This window comes from Rhagoletis zephyria, unplaced genomic scaffold (genome assembly GCF_001687245.7).
Source record: "Rhagoletis zephyria isolate East Lansing unplaced genomic scaffold, Rhagoletis_zephyria_1.1 Rzeph_scaffold_00011, whole genome shotgun sequence".
Lineage (NCBI taxonomy): Eukaryota > Metazoa > Arthropoda > Insecta > Diptera > Tephritidae > Rhagoletis > Rhagoletis zephyria.
In genome coordinates this window covers 473,325-496,138 of record NW_016157095.1, presented here as the reverse complement: position 1 = coordinate 496,138, position 22,814 = coordinate 473,325, and the positions used below count along the sequence as shown (strand labels likewise).

The 22,814-nt window shown below is 32.9% G+C and overlaps 1 protein-coding gene across 3 annotated transcripts in view; it reads left to right on the top strand.

Moving 5' to 3' along the window:
• robo1 (roundabout guidance receptor 1) overlaps positions 1-22,814 on the top strand; it is a 285,387-nt gene that overhangs the window by 250,091 nt on the left and 12,482 nt on the right. For all 3 annotated transcript variants that reach the window (XR_001846813.1, XM_017610129.1, XM_017610117.1), the window contains exons 13-15: positions 13,932-14,024; positions 14,374-14,572; positions 19,617-19,738. Coding sequence is in view for 2 of the 3 variants with exons in the window: in XM_017610129.1 (XP_017465618.1) it covers positions 13,932-14,024; positions 14,374-14,572; positions 19,617-19,738 (414 nt within the window). In the remaining variant the exon portion in view is untranslated. The remainder of the gene's footprint in view (positions 1-13,931; positions 14,025-14,373; positions 14,573-19,616; positions 19,739-22,814) is intronic.

Here is a 22,814-nt window from a genome sequence, read left to right as displayed (position 1 = left end):
GCGCAGTTTTTACACTGCATTAACAATGATTGATATTACCATTTAGCATAGTTGAACACCATGAATTGGCTGGCTTACTTCTTCCTTCAACGAACTTAACATATACATATTTACATACATATATACATAGCCTTAATACAACGAACACCCAATCCTAGTTGGAAACCTACATCTGATATGTAAGAAGTTTACAGGACATGGAAGCTCATCGCTACCCGTTGGTTGATATAGTTAGATAGAGATGGATGGCGTGGGGATGTTAACTTCAGAAGCTTTTCTGCGTTATTTCTAATGACAATGGATAAGATCGATTACAGGACACAAACCATACGTGAATGACTCGGATTATGCGAACCGATTTCCATGGGTTTTTTGCATATCTATAAGCAGTTATTTTGAAATCTCGATTTTTCGAATACCAAATAAACCGGTTTTTTATCGAACAAATCGGTTTTTTCCATTTCATACAAATATTGATCTCATTAAATTTTTTGAGTTTTGAAGTTTTTTAGACTATTTGTGGATCAACTGTATATTATATTTGATTCCAAGCATTTTCTACTTTTTTGGCCAGACTTCTCTCCCAATTCGTGTTCTGCTTCTTGTTGCTGCGAGACAAATGGGGAGATCTACATTTTTAACCCACCTTCGAACAAGCTTTTTTGTTGTTCCTGCGGCCGGAAATTGAACCGTGGACCTACCGAGTGGCAGCCCATCTAAGCACTCGGCTACGGCAGCAAGAGCACTACACAAATCCGAAAACAAATTCAAAAAATGCCGAACACCGATTTTTGTTTGTGTATTTTTTTTTTCTAAAAAAAAACTTTCAAATGATTTTTTGGAAATTTTCGAATAGCTTGAAAACTGGTTTTAGAAAAAGGCGTATAATCGAAAACCCTAATAAGGACTAAAGCTTTATCGCTATATTCATAACGAAGTCCTATATTTTCCTATCCTCGGCAAATCCCCCTGTTTTTTCAACTCTTCACTTAAACCTTTTTGTAGGCCTTAAATATAATGGAGAACAAAGCCTGAGTATTTGCAAGAACGCGTTTGTAGACTGGGTTTTTCTTCTGTTTCTTTTCGTTTCGTTTTCTTTCTGCTCTGACTCGGATTTTTGAGCGTACTTGCCTTAAATGACAAACTCTTTTAAATCGGCACCAATAAGGTAAAAATAATGACGCGGACGATGATACCGTGTCCCAGTGATCCAGAGGTTCATCTTTATAACAAGCAAAATCAACTAAAAAAACACATAACTTGCATAATGCTGAGGACACTGTGTCATAATCGTCCGTTTTGACTTCATGAATGAATGAATAGATTGAGGTTGTGTGTCCATCTACCTAAACGCTCAAATACGTTTTATTTTAAAACACCAAAATATGGTCATTAAAAATTGCATCGGGTCAATATGACCCAATGTCATTGACGGCGGATTAAGATAGCTATTATAGTAAATCCAACTTTCTTTTTGGTTTTGTTGTTTTATACGGGGTTTTGTATATGTTGTATTTTGGAACGAGTTTCCGTTATTCCTTTGTCAAATTTGGTTTGGAGCAAACCGATTTCGGTGATGTTTCATGTTCAGGGTAATTTTTTACTCAATTCCAATTCCCCGTTTATTTATATAGGACTTCTGTGTACCCTTGTAACCCGTAAATTATGTTACCATCTCATCAGCAGGTAACAAAATATTTCCCCTCGAGCACCAAAATTTCTATAAAACTTTATAGCTAAATTGCTGAATAAATTAAAGATAGCAATATATCTAGAATTGCGGTTACAATAAGTGGTGACAATATTTGGTAAAAAATTTCCCGGTTACAAAATGTTCAGTAACGTAACAGAATATGTAGACCCGATAATGTTAAATTTCTCCTTAACACGGCTACAATAACTTTGTTGATGACTTTGTCATCGGTAAGCCATTTTCCAACTGGGATGCTGCTGCAATTCTTGAACACAAAACCTATCGAAGTAAAAAAAAATAAAGCACCAGCTTAGCACCCAAATAAATTTGGCAGCGCCTCCAGCATCGTAAGAGCAGGTTACCAATATAATCTCATCGCTTCACCTAGTATATAGTGGCATCGCTCAGCTCTTACTTTTCCTTGGGCAGTTTTTCGTCTCCCTTTTCGCCATTTCCTTGGATTAAATGACGCAAAAAATTCGAAATCTTGTACATATTTATTTTGTGCCCATACAGCCACCTTGCCAACTGCTACCACGCCTCTTCTAATAATACTTGCTATGTCTGACATTTGAATTTATTGAAGCGTTCTAAATACACGTTAACTCGCATCGTCTGCATTTTTCTTGCAGCATTTTTTTCATTGTCTTTCTTGCTTAGCTTAGCTCACGTTACCGCTTATCCGGTAGTTATGTACCCGTATGTATAAATGTGCTTGTACATAAGCTTGTATGTAAAGTCTTTGCTTGTGTATGTATGTAGATCTGTATGTAACTAAGTAGGTGGGCTCGCTCGACAAAAAAAAAATTCAAAATTCCATCAATAATTTTTGCGGATATTGTTTTGTACTCCCAGGGGAAATGCGTTTGCTTAAGTACAGCTGTAGATTTCCTTTGTATTAGTACACTTAAAGAAATTTGTGATACAAAGGAAGAGATGTTTCTAATAATTAAAGATGCAATCAAAACTGGGCAAGAAGTGCCTGACCTCGTTTTTTATAGCGCCGGAAAATAAAAATTATTTTTGGGCGCGTAAACCTTGCAAATAAAAAGTTAAACTTGAAAATATAAAAACGATAGACACATCTTCACATTTAACGGTTATTTTCGGACTCTCTCTGAGTTTATGTCGATTCAGGAAAACATCTACAATTTTTAATGAGTGAGAGAGATATGGTGCTGAATAACTGAGTGAGAGAGGAGACCAGGATGTTTGTATATATGTATGTACATAAAAAAAAATTTATTCGACAAAAAATGGCGGGTGGGCACTAGGGTGTACAAATATTCGCCTTTTTTCCAAAACCGGTTTTCCAGGTTTTCGAAAAATTTTAATTAAAAGAAAACCAGTTCCCAATTTTGAAATTAAGAAAAAACCTCATAATTCGGGTTTATTTTTCATAGTTTTCAAACAGTGAAAATGCTTATGTTGGTATGAAGTCATGACCAAAAATTACAATAAAACTATTAGCAGTAAAGATAGCTTTTATTTAGGAAGGAGCAAAGCCAAATAAGTTCAAATGTTTTTTTAGATCAAATGTAAAACAAATAAAAATCAGAGGAAAATTTGTATTTGGTCTTATTTTAATTAATTTTTATACTTTATTAAATTTTTTCCGACTTTTTTCGGTTTTGAGTAGTGCTCTTGTCGCCGTAGCAGAGAGAATTTTCATCCACAAATAACTTAAAATATAATTTTAAAACTAATTGTGGTTTTCCCTTAAAAGTTAGAAAAACTTAGAACTTTTATTGTAAAATTTGGATGAAATTGAAAAAAACCCGGTTTGTTGGATTAAAAATCCGGTCTTTCGATATTCAAAAAATCATGATTTCAACAAAACCGTCTATATATTTCCAAGAAAACCGGTAGAAACCGGTTTCGAAAAACCGAGTCACCCACCCTAGCAGGCACTGTAGCCAATGGTAACCATACCATGAGTTACAACCTCTCCTTGGTTTTAAAAGTCCGCAAAAAACTCTGAAAGTCTTGTCCGGAGAATGCATCAGACTATCCCGAGCATACTTTAAATTTCCATCAAATTATAAAGAAAGTTTTATCATATGGCAGTTGAGGAGTGCATATGCAAAAATTTCGTAAATGTCATAAAGGAAATTTTTGCACAAGCAGCAGTACATAGCACATGCATTTAGGCGCTTCGTGTACTAGTAGTTGCCTGAATTCAAGTTGGCACAGTTCACGAAACTTTTCAGCAGTAAAACTGTGTAATCATAAAACTTATGTACCATGCTTCAACAACTTCTTTCAGTGTACTTCTCCACAACATTTCTAAGTGGAACGCAATAAAAAAATTTGAATTATTATTACCCATTTTATGTTCTCTTGGGTTGGTGCGTACGCGCATATTTCGTGTGTGGGTATAAATGCTTGGATCTGCTGAATTGCCTTTTTGCCTCACACCACTTCCAAAAGCGTTCAACCTACGTTGTTATTATTATTACAATTTTATTGTTACTTGCGAAGCTGTTGGTTATATTGCCGCTGGCAAAAAAATATATACATATATATATATTAAGCCAAATTACTTAAGTTTGTGTAAAGGATAAGGCACAGTAGGCAGGCCCTCCTGGGTATTTTTTATGATTTTCGGATTAATCGAAGTGAGTTAGAATGTGCGCAAAAATTGTTAGGGAAGGTTTTAAAGAAGCAAATTTTGCTGGTAACGATGGGTGCTCTATTACTTTTATTTCTTTTTTAATCTCAATCGGATCTACTTGAATTTGAAAACTGAAATTTGCCCAAGTATGTAGTTTCGAGATTTTCAGGAGCTGTTGCAGTCTATTTTTTTGTTAAATACTCAGATATTTATATTTCTCACTACAACTTTTAATAAAATAAAATATATCATCCTATTAATCTCGAGTTTTCATACACATTTACTAAATGTTCCTCATACGCCCTGGTAGACTTCTTAATTTTCTTCAAAATTATTCACGTAGTCATATTAAAGCTGAACTTGGTTACACTTCGTTGCGGCTAAAAGTGTGCTTGAGCTATGCAAGCATACAAACAAAGCAAGCATTTCTGTTTGGCCTCTGCGAAGATTCCTGAAAATATCGGAATATAATTCACCATCCTTCTAGTTTAATGAAGTAAAGGTAAATTCATATTTTCTCTTACGATGGCAGTCTCAACTAAAAGTTTCTGACAAAAAATGTGTGCAGCAATTTTTTCGAAAACTTTTTCTTCACTCCAACTATTTATGTATGTGTCTCCTGCTACTGTAAAAAAAGGAAAATCTAGGAAAAACTCCGCCAACATCATCGCATCCGTCTGGCAGCATTCAAGCGTAACGAACAAAATTGCCAGGCACGACTGAGCTGCGTCAGCCAACCTAGCAAGTTCGACATAATCATTATTGCCGTTGAATGGCAGCGGCGATTGCGGCAGAGGGTTACATTTACATAGGTGTGAGCTAAAGCTAGAAAAAGTGCCAAAGTTCGAAATTGGAAGCAACTAACAAAAAGCAATAAGCCTCAAAAAGTCATTGAAGGCATAAAAGCTACCAAAAAACATTGCCCTGCTATGAATGAATAGCAAGCAAAACAAATTGCAATCGAAAGCATAGAAAATGAAATGAAAAAGTGTGTGCAGTGAAGCGTAGACATAAAAGGCCATGTAACTGTCTCAGAGCAGAAAATAGCCGCCGTTATGAATCGATATCTGCAGCCAACCCTAAAGCTGATTCACACTCAATGCAATGGAAAGACCACCAACAAAGCTTGCAACTTGCGTTGAAGGAAATATTGCAATCAAGCGAAGTATAACATTTTTGTGGTACGAATGGGTCGTCGATGCTGCTGCTGCTGCTGCTGCTGCTGCTAAGGATGGCTGTTCAATTGCTTTCCATTCAATATTCGCTGAAAGCACAATATGAATAGGCAGCAAGGTGAAGTGGGTAAAAGTTTTATTCGAGAACCAATGCTGGCTAAAAAAAGCTCTGCATTACTGCACTTGTTTAGTATTCGTTTTGTGGCGCAATATTTGATGTCACTTTCCGTCGCGCCTTCAAGATATTTTTTAGAATATTTAGCTTTTTCAGTTTTTCTTTGTCTGGCAAAGATACGGTGACCATATTTATGGGAACCGAATACTGGACAACAAATAATTCTGCATATTTTTTGCAAAAAAAAAACCTACAGAGCTTAAAGCCTTATTCAATGATCCTTATAGTAACATCACAAATTTGTAGGATATTCTTCTCGAGATTTGTACCGCGCAAAATTGGTTTAAAAAGATTCGTTAAATTTAGTACAATAAAGTGCAATTTTTAAGCCGGTAGGACTTACCGTTAATTTTTTGGCACTTTTGTTTTTAGACGGTGTTACAAATTTTTTGTTCATACAAAGTATGTTCGACAACTTTTTAAAAGAGAAGAAAATGAGCAGCACTTTCCACTTGCACTTTATTATACTAAATTTTAATAAGCTACAAAACTGCAAACCAAATTTGTTTTTAAGATTCTAACTAAAAAGTTTAAAATTTTGGTGAAACATTGCAGAATTAGTTTTTAGGGTTTTTTGCACAAAGTCTGAAATTTGGATTTATATGACTTTTGTTAAGAAAAGAGCTTTACTTTCATAAAAAACTAGTAAACATTAAATGCACTAAAGACAAATAGCCAAACCTTGCTAAAATGTCGAGTCCTAATTTATATTTTGGACACTGTATGTATCCCTCGATTACAATCACAGTCATTCGGGTTAGAAAATAATAACTGTTTATGGAGAAAATTACGATCGTACATATACCAACATCTCTTAAAACTGGTTCATGGCATGCCATTTTAATGAGCTGTTAAGGCGTCGAAATACCGAACACCGAATACGGGACAAATGCAGGACATCAAAAGAAATACAGAACATTTGGCGTCCCGTATAAAATTAATAAACTACCAGGACAATTGGTCAAAAAAAGGACTGTTCCGTATAATACAGGACGGATGGTCACCGTAGCCAAAGAAGAAGTTGCAAAAATATGTACCTACAAAATGTTAAACAACTAAATGGACTTGTAGCTAAAAAAAAATTCTTCAAGTTCGACAACAATCAAAGTTTGCAGACACAAGGAAATCAGTATAAGCTTCTACGTTTTTTAGAAAGAATAGATAAACTTGTTGCGAAGGTGTTGTAGTTATTTAAATGTAGACGCGTACATCATTGACTTTATGGCATTTTCTTATGACTGCGCAAAAATCAAAAATAGAGCGCTAAATAGTTGAACTTGAAACTGTATGAAAGCAAAATTTGCATGGAAAATGGTTGTCGCAATATCTTTGCAAATATAACTACCACATAAAGAATCAAACTTAGCAACAAATGCCTCGCATGGTTCCTTTAAGACAAAATAGCGATTTTTTGTCCTGTTACTTAGGTACTCTATGTTCATTAGTGCTCTTGCTGTGTACTGTGATCACTATGTCGCTTATTGGTTGATTGTTAAGTGAGAAGATTTCAATCGTTATTAATTCGCTAAAGATTTAGTTTTTATGGGTTGCAAAAAATTATTTACAAATTTAAGAATGTACCAATAAGATCACGATTCCAAGGACACGTCTTGCTTTAAGCTTCTCTAATTTCTTCACCGTTTTGATTGGCGTTGTAACTACCTAAGCGATGCAACAAAGCACGCCAGTCATTTCTCTTCTGTGCTAACTGGCGCCAATCGGAAATGCCAACTGATGCTAAGTCTTTCACCACCTAGTCTTTCTCTGTTACCAGCAACACGACCCTATACTATCTATGTGAGAAAATATAACGAGTTGTGTTTTTTTTTTAGTGTCACTTTCTTCTCTCGGCAAAAAAGCTAAAGCTTTCTTCTTGCATTTATTTCAATCAATGGAGTTCCCGAAACAAGTACAATAAAAAAATAAATCAAGTATTTGAACAATTTTAGCCTTAAAACGTTTATTTAAGATTCGATTTGATTATTACACTTCGTTAATTATACTGCGGATTTTTATGCAAAATATTGAGCCTAGAAATATGTACCACATAACTATAAACAAAATGTATAAATGTCTATACATAAATGTCTATACATTTTGTTTATAGTTGAGTGGTACATATTTTTAGGCACCGTTTAAAAATCCGCAGTCTATCGGTAATACAATTTTGAAATTTGGACGTGCCACTTAAGCATGTCACTTGCCATATTAATTTGGAATCAGTGAATAAATAATAAACAACAGAACAGACAGACGTTGCTAATCAGTAATTGAAAAGCTTTATATTTTAAATCAACTTTACTTCAAACTAGTCTTAGGTTTTTGTTTTTTTTTTTCAAAACCTGGAATTTAAAAACAAAAAATACTATACACCGAAAAATAAATATAAAAATAATAATCATTTTACATACATACATACATACATACATACATGCACGCATTTGCGGGTGTGCCTCTTGCATTCACTGATGACAATCTAAGTTCCAAATTAATTTCAAAGCTTGTTTTTCAGCACATAATTTAAAACATTTATTTCTCTCCTTTCTAATACCAGAGAGTTAAATGTTACAAAAACACCAACCGTTTAATATATCATTGCATTATCAGTAACACAGTGATTGCATGCGGCCAAATCGCAGACTTGCACACATACATATGTACATATGCATTTCCTTCCACCGCCGCAAAGCATGTTCACGCGATAATTGTGCCTTGTTAGATGGCAATGCATTTGTAGCAACTTTTTCACAAAACGAAGAAGAAGTCGAAGAAAAACAGTAGCATGCAACGCTGTCAGCCGCAAGCAAGCAACATTTGTTGCCACGCAAACGCAATTGCATACCAAGTGGGGTACTGGCTGTGGTCAACCAACCAACAGAGGCAAGGCAACAAACAGCAACAATTGCCGTTGGACCGGCAGAAAAAGTGTCACAAAGATTGCATGCTGATAAGCAGCCGCTGTTCGTTTCTTTTTTTTTGTTTTGTTTGCGTGTGTTTGCATGCCTTGTGGCACAAACACTTGACTTGCAGTAGCAACAGCAGTAACGCTTAAATCTATGTGTGTATGAGTGTGCATGCAGCAGCAACAACTAAGCAACATGATTTCTGCTAAACGCCTCAACTTTTGCATAATTTATGCATGTTTACGATGACGACAAATGCACCACTAGCAACAACGTCTGTTGCGCCAGCTTGCATATTTGTTGCATGCAACAAGCGCTATACAACACACACATTGTCAATGCGGCAATCGATCTATGTCCAGTCGCTTGCTACAAAGGCTTTTCTTTTGTTGTGAGTTTGCTAGCCGCCTGCTTATGGCAAAGCTCTCACAATATTGTGGCATGTTGCATGCCTTCAACGAAAATAAAACGAAAAAAATACATACATACAGAAGTATGTACATGAGTGAGGGGGGAAAGAAATTTTTTCTGTCAGCTTGGCCGCATAAAATTTAAATAAAATTGTATTTCATAAACACGCGTGCAGGGCAGCAGTAGCAGTTTGAGGAGCGAGCAGTTAAAAAGCAGACAATAAACAAAAAAAGTAATCAAAGCGACTACAACAAGCATTTTTGCATAACTAAGCACACTAACAAAACTGTCATCGCTTTCAATACTTTCGAACACTTGCTACAATCCTGGTTGGCAGAACTTATTTTTCTTCCCATAACTTTTTCTTTGCGCCTGAGGAAACATGTTATGTCTTCATTTAATGCATTTTTTGCAAATTTATTTTAATTTCAGCACCTTTTCTTTTTGTTCTTAGCTCTGGGTTATCTTTAGAATTCCATGTCACGCGATAAGTTAGCGCTAAAAAGAGATTGTGCAGAAGTAGCACGACGTTGCAAGAAGTAGAAAAAATGTATGCTGCAAATTTGCAACTTAAAGCGAAACGTTACTTAATGGCCCATTTAAGCTTTGATTTTATCACCTCTACATTTTTTTGTATGCATATAAATTTTTAATTTTTATACCTTTCATGAGCATGAAATGGTATTATAAGTATGGTCCGATGTTTGTAAGTACCGCAATAAAAAGAGATAGACCCGTTAAAATGTATGCTTATATGATCATAACGAGGAGCTGAGTCGATTTAGCCATGCCCGTCTGTCCGTCAGTCTGTTTGTCCGTCTATCCGCCTGTTTGTATGCAATCTATTCTCTCCATTTTCGAGATATCCGGAAGAATCGAACCACTATAACATATAGCTCCCATACAACTGATTGTGCAGGTATAAGAGTTTTCGTTATTTATGTAGCTAGGAACATGAAATTTCGCACTGTTTGCACTAATTATCAACAGAATACTTACAGTGAAAATAAAAAGGATCGGGTCACTATCACATATACATATCTCACATACAACTGATTGTTCAGATATAAGATTTTTCGTTATTACTCCTCTATTTATGCAGCTAGAAACATTAAATTTCGCACTATTTTCACTCATTATCAACAGAAATTGTACAGCAAAATGAACAAGGATCGGGTCACTATAACCTATATATTGCCTTCATGCAACTGATTGTTCAGATATGGGATTTTAATGTAAAACTAATTTATTTGGGCAGCTAAAACCAATAAATTTCGAAAGCTATTTTATAAACAAGAATACAAAGTCGACTGAGAAAATCGTTAAAACCCATGCTGTATAAGCTTTATCTCCTATACCACTGCTTGTTCAGATATAAGTTTTTGCGATATATCTCCTTTATGTAGGAAGCTACATCCATTAAGTTGTGTTACCGGTCGTTGCGCGGCCTCGACCTAAGGCGACGATATTTGATAGCAAACACTTAAGGGCTGGTTTCTCCATCTCAACTTAACTTAGTTAAGCCAATTTTCTTGACTTAGTCATGAATAAGCTGTGTAAAACGTAGGCTAACTTTTGACTTAAGTCCAAAAAGTGGCTAAACTAAGTTAGGTTGAGTTGGAGAAACCAGCCCTAAGTATGCGCTGCGTTATCAGCTCCATTTGATATAAAATGTCAACAAAATAATGCATCCATACAGTCAAATGCTGCAAAAAAGACTGAACAACTTAGCTAAACAGAATAAAGAGAGTATAGTTGCTAAGAATATTCACTGAGGTGTTAAAATATGTAAATGTTGAGCCTGATATACATATGTTAGTATGTGTATACATTTATTGTGACTGCAATGCGATACTGAATATCGCGTTGACCTGCTTATTTGAGTATGAAGTAGGTAAATATTTGTCACAAGCGCTGTGGCAGAAGTTGCAATAACAACAACAACTACGGTGAAAACAAAAACAAAAAACGGCAACAACTTTACCAACAATCAACCACAGTAATGAAATAGGACTGAATGCTATTTCGAATGAGTACAAAAAAGCAGTGAAAATTAAGCGCAAGAAGCAACCTGCAACAAAAGGCATTTGGAAAAAGAGAGGCCGTACAAAAAGCATTACAACAACAAAAGTCCTTAAGTGGGATATGTTTGCGTACAAAATGAGCGATAAATGAAAAACTTAACACTTTTTGCCGATCAGCCGAGCTGGCAATCAGCCAACCAGATTTGTTTACAGCCATGCCAATGCAAACAGATGTAAAAGTATGCAATTTTTTTTTTTAATCAAGTGCAGGTGGAGTGGTAAGCAGTAGGTATGCATACACACACGGACTTGCATTCTGAACAAGTTGGTCGCATTGATTTATCGAAGCAACAATCGTATGGGTGGGTGGCGCTGAAAAAAAATTATTTCATTATAAAGTCATTAAGCACGAAACTACGTATATTCATGCACACAACGCACTCAACCAATATATGTATACATGAAAAAAATACGAAAATAAAGTAGAACTGCAGTAATTTGCACATTCACAAGCCATATGACTTTATTTGGCGCCATGCGAAAATTACAACATTTTGTTTGTTATGGGTATATTGCCCATACATATTTGGAGATATAAATCAAAGGAGTAACATTTGCACAGAGCTGCTCAGTTCAGTCGTACTAATGGTGAATAAATCGTAAAAACGAATTTAATTTCAGTATCAGTGCAATTTTTCCTTTGAACATTTTTATTAAAAACTCTCTACCCATTCGCACTCCACTGTCAAAGTACATTTGTGTAAATATTTTGCAGAAATAAATATGCACGCATAACAAAGTTATATATGTATGTTACTGGCTATGTTGCCGTGAAGTATGCAATAAATTTATGTATGCGGTTAAAGAGCAGCGACGGGGCGGTGGTTGTGCGTAAATTGACAGTTTGGGTTATCGGTTAATTTACACTTCGATATTACAATTGAAAACCTCATTTATTTGCGATGGTAGAAATTAAAAGAAAATTAAAAAAAAATTAATTTTAAAGTCGAAAAATATAGTCAGATATTGACAAGATTTGACTACTTATTTTATTATTTTTTAATTCAAATTTTTTTTTTTTCGTAAAAGTCCAGTTTATTCTTCAACAAAAACCATGCAAATCTAAGTTTCAATGTTTATGTAATATTTATATATGTATACTTCATAGAAATATTTTAAGCATACTCTGTTTGTAGTCCATTCAATTCTAGTATAATAAAGTAAAAATTTGCAGTAGATTTTTAGTATTTTTTTGCTGACTATGTTGAGTATTTCTTGCATAGAAAGTGTGTTCGAGAATTTCTTTATATGGAAGAACATTAGCAACACCTGCAATAAAAAAAAAATAAATAAAAAATCAACGGTAAGTCCCAGCCACTTTAAGCCTACACTTTATTGTAACAGTAGAATTGACTACAAAACTGCATACTGTAAATATTGCTAAGAAATCTAGTTTGTAAAATATTGCACAAAGTTTGAAACTTGAATTTATACGCTTACATATGTGTAAGTGCCAATCTATATATGGGGTGTTCCATACCAAAACAGACGGGGTTCACACTTCATGTGTTTGATTTGTTTCAAATTCTTAGAGTTGATGGATAAACATAAATAATAAATAAATATGGAATTTGAGCTTGATTAATACATTTTTAAAAACTACAGCACAACAACAAAAACAAATCGATTTAATAGTCTCCCAAATATCTCGAGTACGGTGCGAAAAAAATCACACATAAACACATCAAAATTTTCTATAAAAGAAATATGTATTTTGTTTAAATTTGTTTTCTTGAAAAACTTTTCACATACAAATTTTTTGATGAAAAAAATTAGTTTTTGAAAATACGCCATATCAAAAAAAATTTAAAAAAATCACAATCTCTGGGTATTGCGCAGTATTTAAGTATAGTATTATGGGGTCCACTCACAATAATTTGAGTTATGAATTTTTCTTACACCGAAGTTGAGTAAAATAAGTACATTACAAATTTAAAATTTTTAAAATTTTTTTTTAATTTTTTTGAGTAAACAGTTTTATAGCCCATTAAATTTGCGTTGATTTTTAATATTTTTGATGCTGACGGCTTTTTGCCATTTGTTTCTTATGGAAGAAAATGCGTAAACCCATTTTCAAAGAAAAAAAAAAAAAAAAAATAACGCCAGCTTTGCTATCGCTAAAAACTTGCACTTTGTTAAACTAAAATTTAAAAAGCTACAAAACTGAATACTCGAAAAAATTCAAAAAAAATTGAAAATATTTGTAAATTTGTAATTTTACTCAACTTCGGTGTACAAAAAAAAATAACTCAAATTATTTTAGAGTGCACCCCATTATACTATACTTTAATATTGCGCAATACTCAGAGCTGACATTGTGACTTTTTTTCAATTTTTTTTGAAGATGGCATATTTAAAAGCATTATTTTTTATCAAAAATGTATGGGAAAAATTTTTCAAGAAAAAATTTGTTTAAATATTTATTTTTATTGTGAATTTTGATGTGTGTATGTGTGTTTTTTTTAAATTTTTTTCTCGCCCAGTTCTAGAGATATTTGGAAAACTATTAAATCGATTTCTCTTTGTTTTTGTGCTGTAAAGTTTTAAAAATGTATTAATCAAGCTGACATTTCATATTTATTTATTATTTATATTTATCTATGAACCCTAAAAATTTTCCATTTTTGGTATAAACTTTATTTTGATAACAAAAATTTAAATACAAAAATAACGAAAAAATAGTTAAATCTTGTATGCACTATCCTTGTAAATAAATGTTTGCTTGCGCCCATAACCATATTTGTTAATTTTTGTGTTGATTTTTTTTTTAATCACAGAAAGCGCGTGCTCTTTACAATTTTCTTTCTCAATTGAGTACTGTAACCACAATTTCTCATTGTCTGTTGAACTAACTTTTTTTTTACTCCTTGTTGCAGGTTGTCGAATTAATTGATGCCGCAGCAATTAATTCCACTGCTGTACGCTTGGATTGGGTAATGCATGTGAGTGTGACGGAGAAGTATGTTGAGGTAAGTTTGACGCTTGTATGACTTCACGTTTTTAATTCTCTGTTACATGCATTCATTCATATATAGTACATACTTATATCCTTATAAAGCACAATATCCCAGCCAGCCATACGCGGAGCGCTTCGAATATGGGGTGAAATATGAGTCAAAGTGTTTTTTGTACCTTGTGCACTCTCTTAGTTGGCTGGGATATTCCTTATTTATTGTACATACATAAATACATATATATATTGAACATGCTGATTTTATTTAATTGCATAATTAAACAATTTTCTACATATATATTTTCATTCATTGTCTTCGCCTCACTTGCATGATTTCTCCTTCTACCCTTTGGTTTATGAAACAGGGTCTTTATGTGCGTTACCGTGACATAAGCGCCAACTCGCAACAATATAATATTTTAACTGTGCTGAATCCATCGATTGAATCACATGTGGTTGGCAATCTGAAGGAGTATACGAAATACGAGTTTTTCCTTGCGCCATTCTATCAAACATTGGAGGGCCAGCCAAGCAATTCGAAGATTGTACAGACTTACGAAGATGGTGAGTACCTACATTTGTATGTATGTTAATGAAAAAGCGATAAAACAAGAAGGACATTTTTTTACACTAACAAAATACAACAACCTTAGGCCGGTTTCATTTGATCAGAAATTTAAGCTATTAGCTTCGTTTCTATGGAAGAGTTAGCAAATATAATTATATCAGCCGATAAAATTCATGAGTTTTTTTTATAGCCTTGTAAAATTGTATGTACCGAAGGTTGTTTGTTTTTTTATTGAAGTGTTCACGGCCTCACCTTGCTTCAAAAAAAATTTAATCAGTTAATTGCCAAAGTAAAAAATAGGCAGCATTTTTCGATATGACAATTTTGATGTATTTAGTTGGGTTCGTTTAAAAGAGCTCTATTGAACTGTATCAGATTTGCCAAATCGGAAAAATTTTTGAATGAGGGGAAAAACAGTTATTTCAGGAGGAAGAAAAAATATTATATCAGGAAATAATTTTTATAAAACGATAACTATTTCGTGCAAAGCTGAAGGAAGAAATGTAGTCTAGAATACATTTATACTACACTTCTGTATGGGGTCGTAGGTGGGACGCTTGATAAAAAAAAAAATAAATAAAAAATCCAGAGCAACATATAGGAATGAAGTTCACGCGCTCCACTGATGGAAATCTTGTCAAATAAATACATACATACATATGCATGTACATGCCCAAAGACGGAACAGTGTACGTTTCTTAATCCGCAAGAAAAAGGATCCCCAATATTACGTACAAGTTTCAGTTGACAATATGTGCTATGTGAAAGACTCAAACCCTTCATGAACCAACTGGATGGACCTTATAAATGTGGCTCCAAAACAGGCATTGAAAGGGATAAGCAAAACAACCGCATAAGCATAAACAGATAAATAGATAAGTCTGAAAATCAATCGAAAAATGACAAAAATGAAAATCAGGGACCTTAGGCTCCCCAAATTCCTCCGAATGGATGATGTAAAACAAAGATAAGAAGGTCTTGAGGTGAGGTTCTTCGAGTCTTTCGATAGAACTATTTTATACCAAATCTATGTTTCTGTTTCTATGTTTCTACTGCATGGACATAGTTAAGCCCCAAAATACAAACTTTTTTAGTGCCGAATGAGAAGATACAGACTTGTAAAACTAACTGCCTAAAAACCGGCAAGGTTTTAGAAGCCGTAATGTAAAGAGTAAGATGTTAATTGTAACTGCTTAAGTAGCTGAAAGTTCTGTTGTCTCACAGACTACATTCTAGATCCGATCATTTTCGATGGAGATAATTATTCAGTCTCGGAGCTACCAATATACATACAGTGATTAAAATTTTTTTCGAGCTAAACTTTTTTTGTTATTTCTATATAAAATATGATTAATGAAGAAAAAATTAATCGTTCTTTTTATAATTGTGTCATTCGTTTCAAGATTTTCTGAATAGGATTCTTATTAAAACACTCAAAAAGAGATCTATTATGGAATAACATTCAAAGCTGAAATTAACCAATAAACCATCAAGTTTGTTGTAACAATACATAAAAGAATTTATATTTGGTGTTTAGAGTGCTATCTTGTGCTGACTACACACAAGGCAACCAGCACGATCTTAGTTTGTTTGATCGATCACAGAGTGACGTTGTCTAGAAATTTTCATCAAGAATAAGTTCAACTCAATACAAAAATTTCCAAAAAAAAACACCACTGTTACTATTTAAATGTTATCGCGTTATTGGACTTTGATTCAAAGTGAATATTTGAAAATACACTCAAATGTTGTGGTTGTAGCTGAGTGCGCAGAGTTGCTTGCTACTATTTGAAATTATCATATATGTGAAATTTTAAAGTCCTTTTAAAAAGTCTTGACGTCACAGAGAATAATTTTATTTTTTATGTGTGTAAAATTGTATGTCGCACGGTGCTAATTATCATGGAAATTTTATCCTCAAACGTACGTATGTACATGGCGTATGAGTAACATTCCCATGTCATCTGAGTAACTCATACGCCATGTAGTTACGTACGCTCGACATTCTGGGCTATCACGGAATCCATCGTAGAAAATCTACGAATTCAAATGCTACGAATACGAAAAAATTGCTATCACTGAATCCGAGTGAACTCGAAAATATCGTTGCCAGCTTCGAATGCTGATTCGAAACCAGTTAGTGCAAAGGAAGCAACAGACATTTATATATGTCATTTTGCTCTCGCTGCCCCATCAGGCGCAATGGCCGAGTGTGCAAAGCACTAGACTGCCAATTGACCCTGCAAACCATTTTTACAGAGTATTCTGAATCGTAAAGAATTTTTAAAGAATTCGGAAAGATCCCATCCCATTTTTTTCCGAATTTTCTAAAATGAAATAAATTACGCACACTTCCATTCTTTTACGAAATTTCGGAAGAAAATCGGTAATGAAATGAAAATAATGCTGCTATGTGAAGAATTTCTTGCAGACTTTTTTCAGAATTTTCTTTATTTTTCGTACAGAAATTTCTTTTCGAGTTCGTGTCAACCACTTCATATAATTTTCTTTGAAGATTCGGAAAAAAATCGTTACAGAAATCAGATACTCCTAAAGATTTCGTTAAGATTTCGGGAACTTTGGTTTGCAGGGGAGAGAGCCGAGTTCGAGTCCGAGTCGTGGGGCAGTGGAGATTTTTTTCTTTTTTTATTTAATTTTTGTTTATTTTTTTAATGAATATATTTTTTTAGTATATTTTTAGCTTAGATTTTATTATTTTAAATAGAAAAATATTTTTTTTTTTTTTATAAATTTTTATGATATTAAAGTAATTAGGTTTATCTCCTAATAAATTCTTGCTAAACTACTATTTCCTCGATTCATACAAAATATTAATTCATTAAATAGCGTCTAGCAGATGAATGCGTGTATATACATATGTATGTATGTATGGCATTGGTATTTGACGTGTACGTTTACACAAATATAAGGAATTATATCAAACTATAACAAATTTGGAGTATAATAAATATTTAATATTAAAAATAATGCAGCTTTCTTCCACTATTTTCTAGATTGAGTGATTTTAAATTTTGTTCCGACAGCATAATCTCGTCGTAGAATATCTGTACGAAACTTCATTACGAACGGATTCAATGAAGGCTCTCTACGAATTTCGAATTTACGTTCGTAGCCATACGGATTCTGTGATAGCACTTTCGTAGATTTCACGAAAATCGAAGCTACGATGGATTCTGTGATAGGCCTGATTAACTTTTCGGTTTTAAATGGGAGATCAAATTTGGATCCACCGTTTCGATTTTCTGGAATCTGATTTCAGATTCGTAGTCAGCGACTTCAAAAATCCACGCTCGATTGTAAATTTTTGAACGATCCTAATCGATTTTGATTTTTTTGGCTGCCATAGATACTGTGTCCGCCGTTTTATAAGAAAAAATTAAATTTACATCTAATTTAGACGCTACATTGAATTGCTCAAAAGGCCGCGTTTTTTTTTTTTAATTAAATGCATACATGAAGACTTTTAGGCTAAGAGAGACTTCCTGCAACTGCACTTGGCATGAAATTTCCCGTAGGTACATATGTTTGCGCAGGTTTTCGATTAGTTTTGCTTTAAATATAATAATATTTACAATTTACGCAGCTTTTTTTAAGTCTTTTATTATACATACCTATATCACATGTCCTAAAAATAACAGAGTGAGTGAGTTGAAAATTATACATGCAAAAAAAATTTTTTAAAATAATAGCAATACAAGTAACTTAAACTAAAATGTGTGCACTCTTAATTTGCGCGTCACGCCTGTTGAACTTTGCGCTTAAACAATTTGTAGTTGAAATATTTTAAGCTTAGCCGGTATTTATTAAAAACCATTCACCGCGTTTTTTGCTTACCGTAAGCGCAAAAAACATTAAAGAGCTTAAAGTAAAACAGTATATGATCGAGTACATATTTTTTTGGTAATAAATTTACTTCGCTGAAGGTTTGCGCAACACTGCACACGGCAGGCCTCGCAAACTTCAATTTAAAGAATTTAATTGGCCAAAACTGCTGTAAAGTCAGCATGCGGAAGCTGTGCGCTGATAAAAAATCGAAAAAGCATATACCACAAATAAACACACCTGCAAAAATACGCAGGCAAACATACACACATACATATCTACATATGTATGTCCAGCTAAAGGAAAAGGAAAAAGGGCTGGTCAAAAGCGGAAATGCTGGTGGGAATATAATAACGGCGTTGGATGTTGCATATGTGTTGAGGTGAGTGGTTGTATGTGTGTGTGCGTCTGTGTGTGGGGCCAATAACCGCGACAACACACACACATACGCTGCTGCACTCAAGCTACGGCCACCCCCCAGATCAGCACGCTTCGCTTGTGTACACAAACATTTATGCATATTTCATGGAATTTTTCACCAGCAGCTTTTCCTGTAAAATACCAATTTTTTCACTTATTCACGTGCGCAGCAAACACACATTCAAATATGTGTATTTGCGCTCACTTCTTCCAGCCGCATCGGTGTTAGCGCTCTCTGTGTATTTTACAAGGTGCACTGACGCCTACACATATGCAATATTTCATGTTGAGGCTTTTCATTAGTAATACATATTTATGTATGTTCGATGGCGTTTACTCGCTTGCAGGCAGCTACAAATAAACTCGTACTCACAACTTCTTGCAACCACACATGTGCATTAGGGTGGCAAAAAAAAAAATAAAATATTAAGCTCTCACCCCTGGAGTTTTTGTTTAAATGGTTAGGGATTTTGGGAGACTTATAAAAAATAGTTAATGTTAACAAATTAATAAATTAACAATTGTGTATTATATTGGAAGTCTCTTAAAGAGAGACAAAGTTTTCCGATCAAAAAATATTGATTTTAAAGAATTATATACCATTACTGCTTAAAATATTCTTCTGATATTATTTTTTTCCATTTAGAAAAATCCTAGGATGTGAGCGTTTAACATTTTAAACTGTTTTTATCCCCATGTATTTTTGGACCACCCTAATGTACATGCATACAACTTTTTCAAACTTTCACGCATTTAATATTTTTTTTTGTTTTACAGTGCCCTCAGCGCCACCGGACAACATCCAGATTGGCATGTATAACCTGACAGCGGGTTGGGTGCGTTGGTCACCGCCGCCGCCGCAGCATCATAACGGCAACTTGTTGGGCTATAAAATAGAGGTAAGTGCCCTGTATACATACATAAATTTCTACAAACAAATGTGCATACACCACGTGTCATAATTATAAGTGCAGCATGCACAACATTTTATTCATTAAAAACTGTATTAATTAAAATTTCAAACTAAAAAAAAAACTTTCGAAAAAATGTCGGGCTTTTTAGTATAATGTAACGAAAGTACCTAGAGCTTACCATTGATTTTTGTTAATTTTTTATTTTTTTTTTTGAAGGTGTTGATCTTTTTCTTTTCTCGAACATTCTTTATATGGAAGAAAGGGCGCAACGCCGTCAACAAAAACAAAAAACCTAAAAATCTATAGCAAGTTCAAACTACCCCAAATTTACACCTTATTTTGCTAAATTCGTAAATTCGAATGTACTACAAAATTGCATACTCAAAATTTTTGAGAAAGTTTTATTGATTTTTCTTTGATATTGCACAAACTTTGAAACTTGTATTTGTTATAAATAGATGAATGCAGTGTTCGGCAGTTGATTACTTTGCGTTGAGTTTCGATTCCTTAAAAGCTCTGCACTTTTTGTCAAATTATTTTACTGATTGAAAAATTATTAGATTTATTTCTTTTGCAATTAAATAAATATCTCCTTGTAAATCTTCGTTATTTATTAAAACTATTTATTAAATAATTAATTATTATTATGATTTTCGTTTAAGAACAAACTATGCTTTAATAAAAAAAAAACAACTAATCTTCAATAACAGAAAAAAAAAATAAAAAAATGAAAAAAAAAAATTGGTGCGCTTATATTTATGACACGGCGTGTAAAGGTGTGGAAATGCACATATGTATGTAAAAGCTTGAATATTCACCCAGTCTTTTTTGTTTTTTTTTTTCATACTAGTATTAATATTTTATTTTGTTTTTATTTTTGTATTTAAGTTTTTTTGTAACCCGCACTGCCATTGTACATGTAATTTTGTGGTCGGACGAGTGTATGAAGTTTATGAAAAATTAATTTGAAAACTTTTGCGCTATAATATATAAACATACATGCATATACATATATACATACATTCGAACGTGTACTGAATTTCAACGCTATGATTAATTTGTATTGAAATTTCAATACACGCTAAAGTAGCAGGGATCTATCACATTTTTTTAATTAAATTCTTATGCTTTATAAATACTCAACACTCTGCGCATTTGGAGATTAGAAAATTTATATAAATAAAAAATGTGTGGAAACATGAAACTCTTTTGTCTCTTAACATTTACTGTTGCTATATTTCTGAAAAAATGTTTGGTATTTTGCTGAACTTAAATTTTCTTTTTAATTCGATCAAATTTCATTCAGTTAACAGCAAAACATTGATAACTGTTTGAATTTGAGAGTTGTATGAATTTAATAAAAACTTAATGAAATTGCATTTCAATTCAATTACGTGTGTATGCACGTGCGCGCATTTGTCTGATAAATTTTAGGGAGTTTAGGAATTTTCGTTCTGTAGGAGAAAATATTAGTTATTTGTATTAAAATATATTCCATTACCGTAGCAGCTTTTTTAATAGGAAATGTGAACAATAGCGAAACAGTTACCGCAAAATGAAGCGCAAGTTAAAACTAAAAGTAAAGTTACAGACTTCTCGTAATTATGATACCAAATAACCCTGCATATGAAATTTTTACAGAAACCTGGAGGACAAAAATTTCATTTTACATAGAATAAACGAAGCGCATTTTCCAAATTTCGAAATTTCACAAGTCAAATCTTCTGATTTCTTACGACATTTTTTCATGTTTGCTTTTGGCTTTGAATGGTGAATTTTTCACGTTTCTTCTCCTTAAGCAAAGGTTATTTGTTCTTCCAAATAATGGCTATGATATTAAAAGGGGCTCTGATAAACATATATATTTTTCGTACGTAAATATACTTACGCCTTCCACCGTATGCATATTAATATACAGATGAATGTATGCATTTCAATTTATGCTGCAATGTATACTTAAATACAGGGCTTCAACTGATCTGCTAACGAGGAGGTCTTATGGCGTTTCTACCGAAAAATGATGCCTTCTCAGTGCCCCCCTAAGCACAAATACCTACCTAGGAGAGAGCAGTGAGAAGGCAGCATTTTTTGTAGAAAAGAAAAGCCATTAGTGTTTGCTAAAAATAACAATTAATTTAAAAAAAATATATTTACATTTCTTGTTAAAAATAAAAAAGCTAAAAATTAAGAGAAAATTAAACTAAAAAAATAAAAATATTAAATTAAAAATATTAAAATCATAAAACGAGTTTCTAAAAAGGCAATGGTCAATTCTATTTTCTATCTTTCGAAAGACTAACTGAAAGATCTGCTAACTAGGATATTTTTTTTAGCACTAAGGGCCGTTTTCCCAAGTAACTTTTAACTTTAAAGATCACTTTATATTAAAAGGTTGCATTAAAATTTATGATTGTGTCTAAAGTAAAGCATTTTATTTTCCGTTTTAAATTACAACCAAGGAACATACTTACGTCATAAACCGATAATAGAAATGCTTATCTTTAGACATAGCTTTACTTTAAATATAAAGTGAGCTTTAAACTTAAAGGTTACTTCAAAAAAAAATATTAAATAAAATTACAAAAACATATTTACTTTTCTTTCCAAAACAATAATAACTAAAAATTATTAGAAAAAAAAATAAAAAAAGAAAGAAAAAATATCATTAAAAAATTTATTAAATCATACTAAAATAATATGTTTCTTTTTGAAACAATAAAATCTAAAAGTTTAAATAGAAAAAACCAAAAAATAAGTTCTTGAAAATTAATGAAATTTAAAAAATATTTTTGTTTTTAAAATTATATAATCTGAAAATTATAAGAAAATTAACTTAAAAAAGTTAAATAAAAAAAGAAAAAGTTCTTCAAAATCTAATGAAATTACAAAGATACATTTTTCTTTTTTTAAGCAACAATCTAAAAATGTAAAGAAAATTAAATGAAAATAATTAAAAAAAATAATAATAAAATACCAAATGAATGTTGCTAAATATTTAACAAAAATTAAAGTACAATATTTTTCTTTTCAAAATGATATCTAAAAAAGAAAAATTAGATAA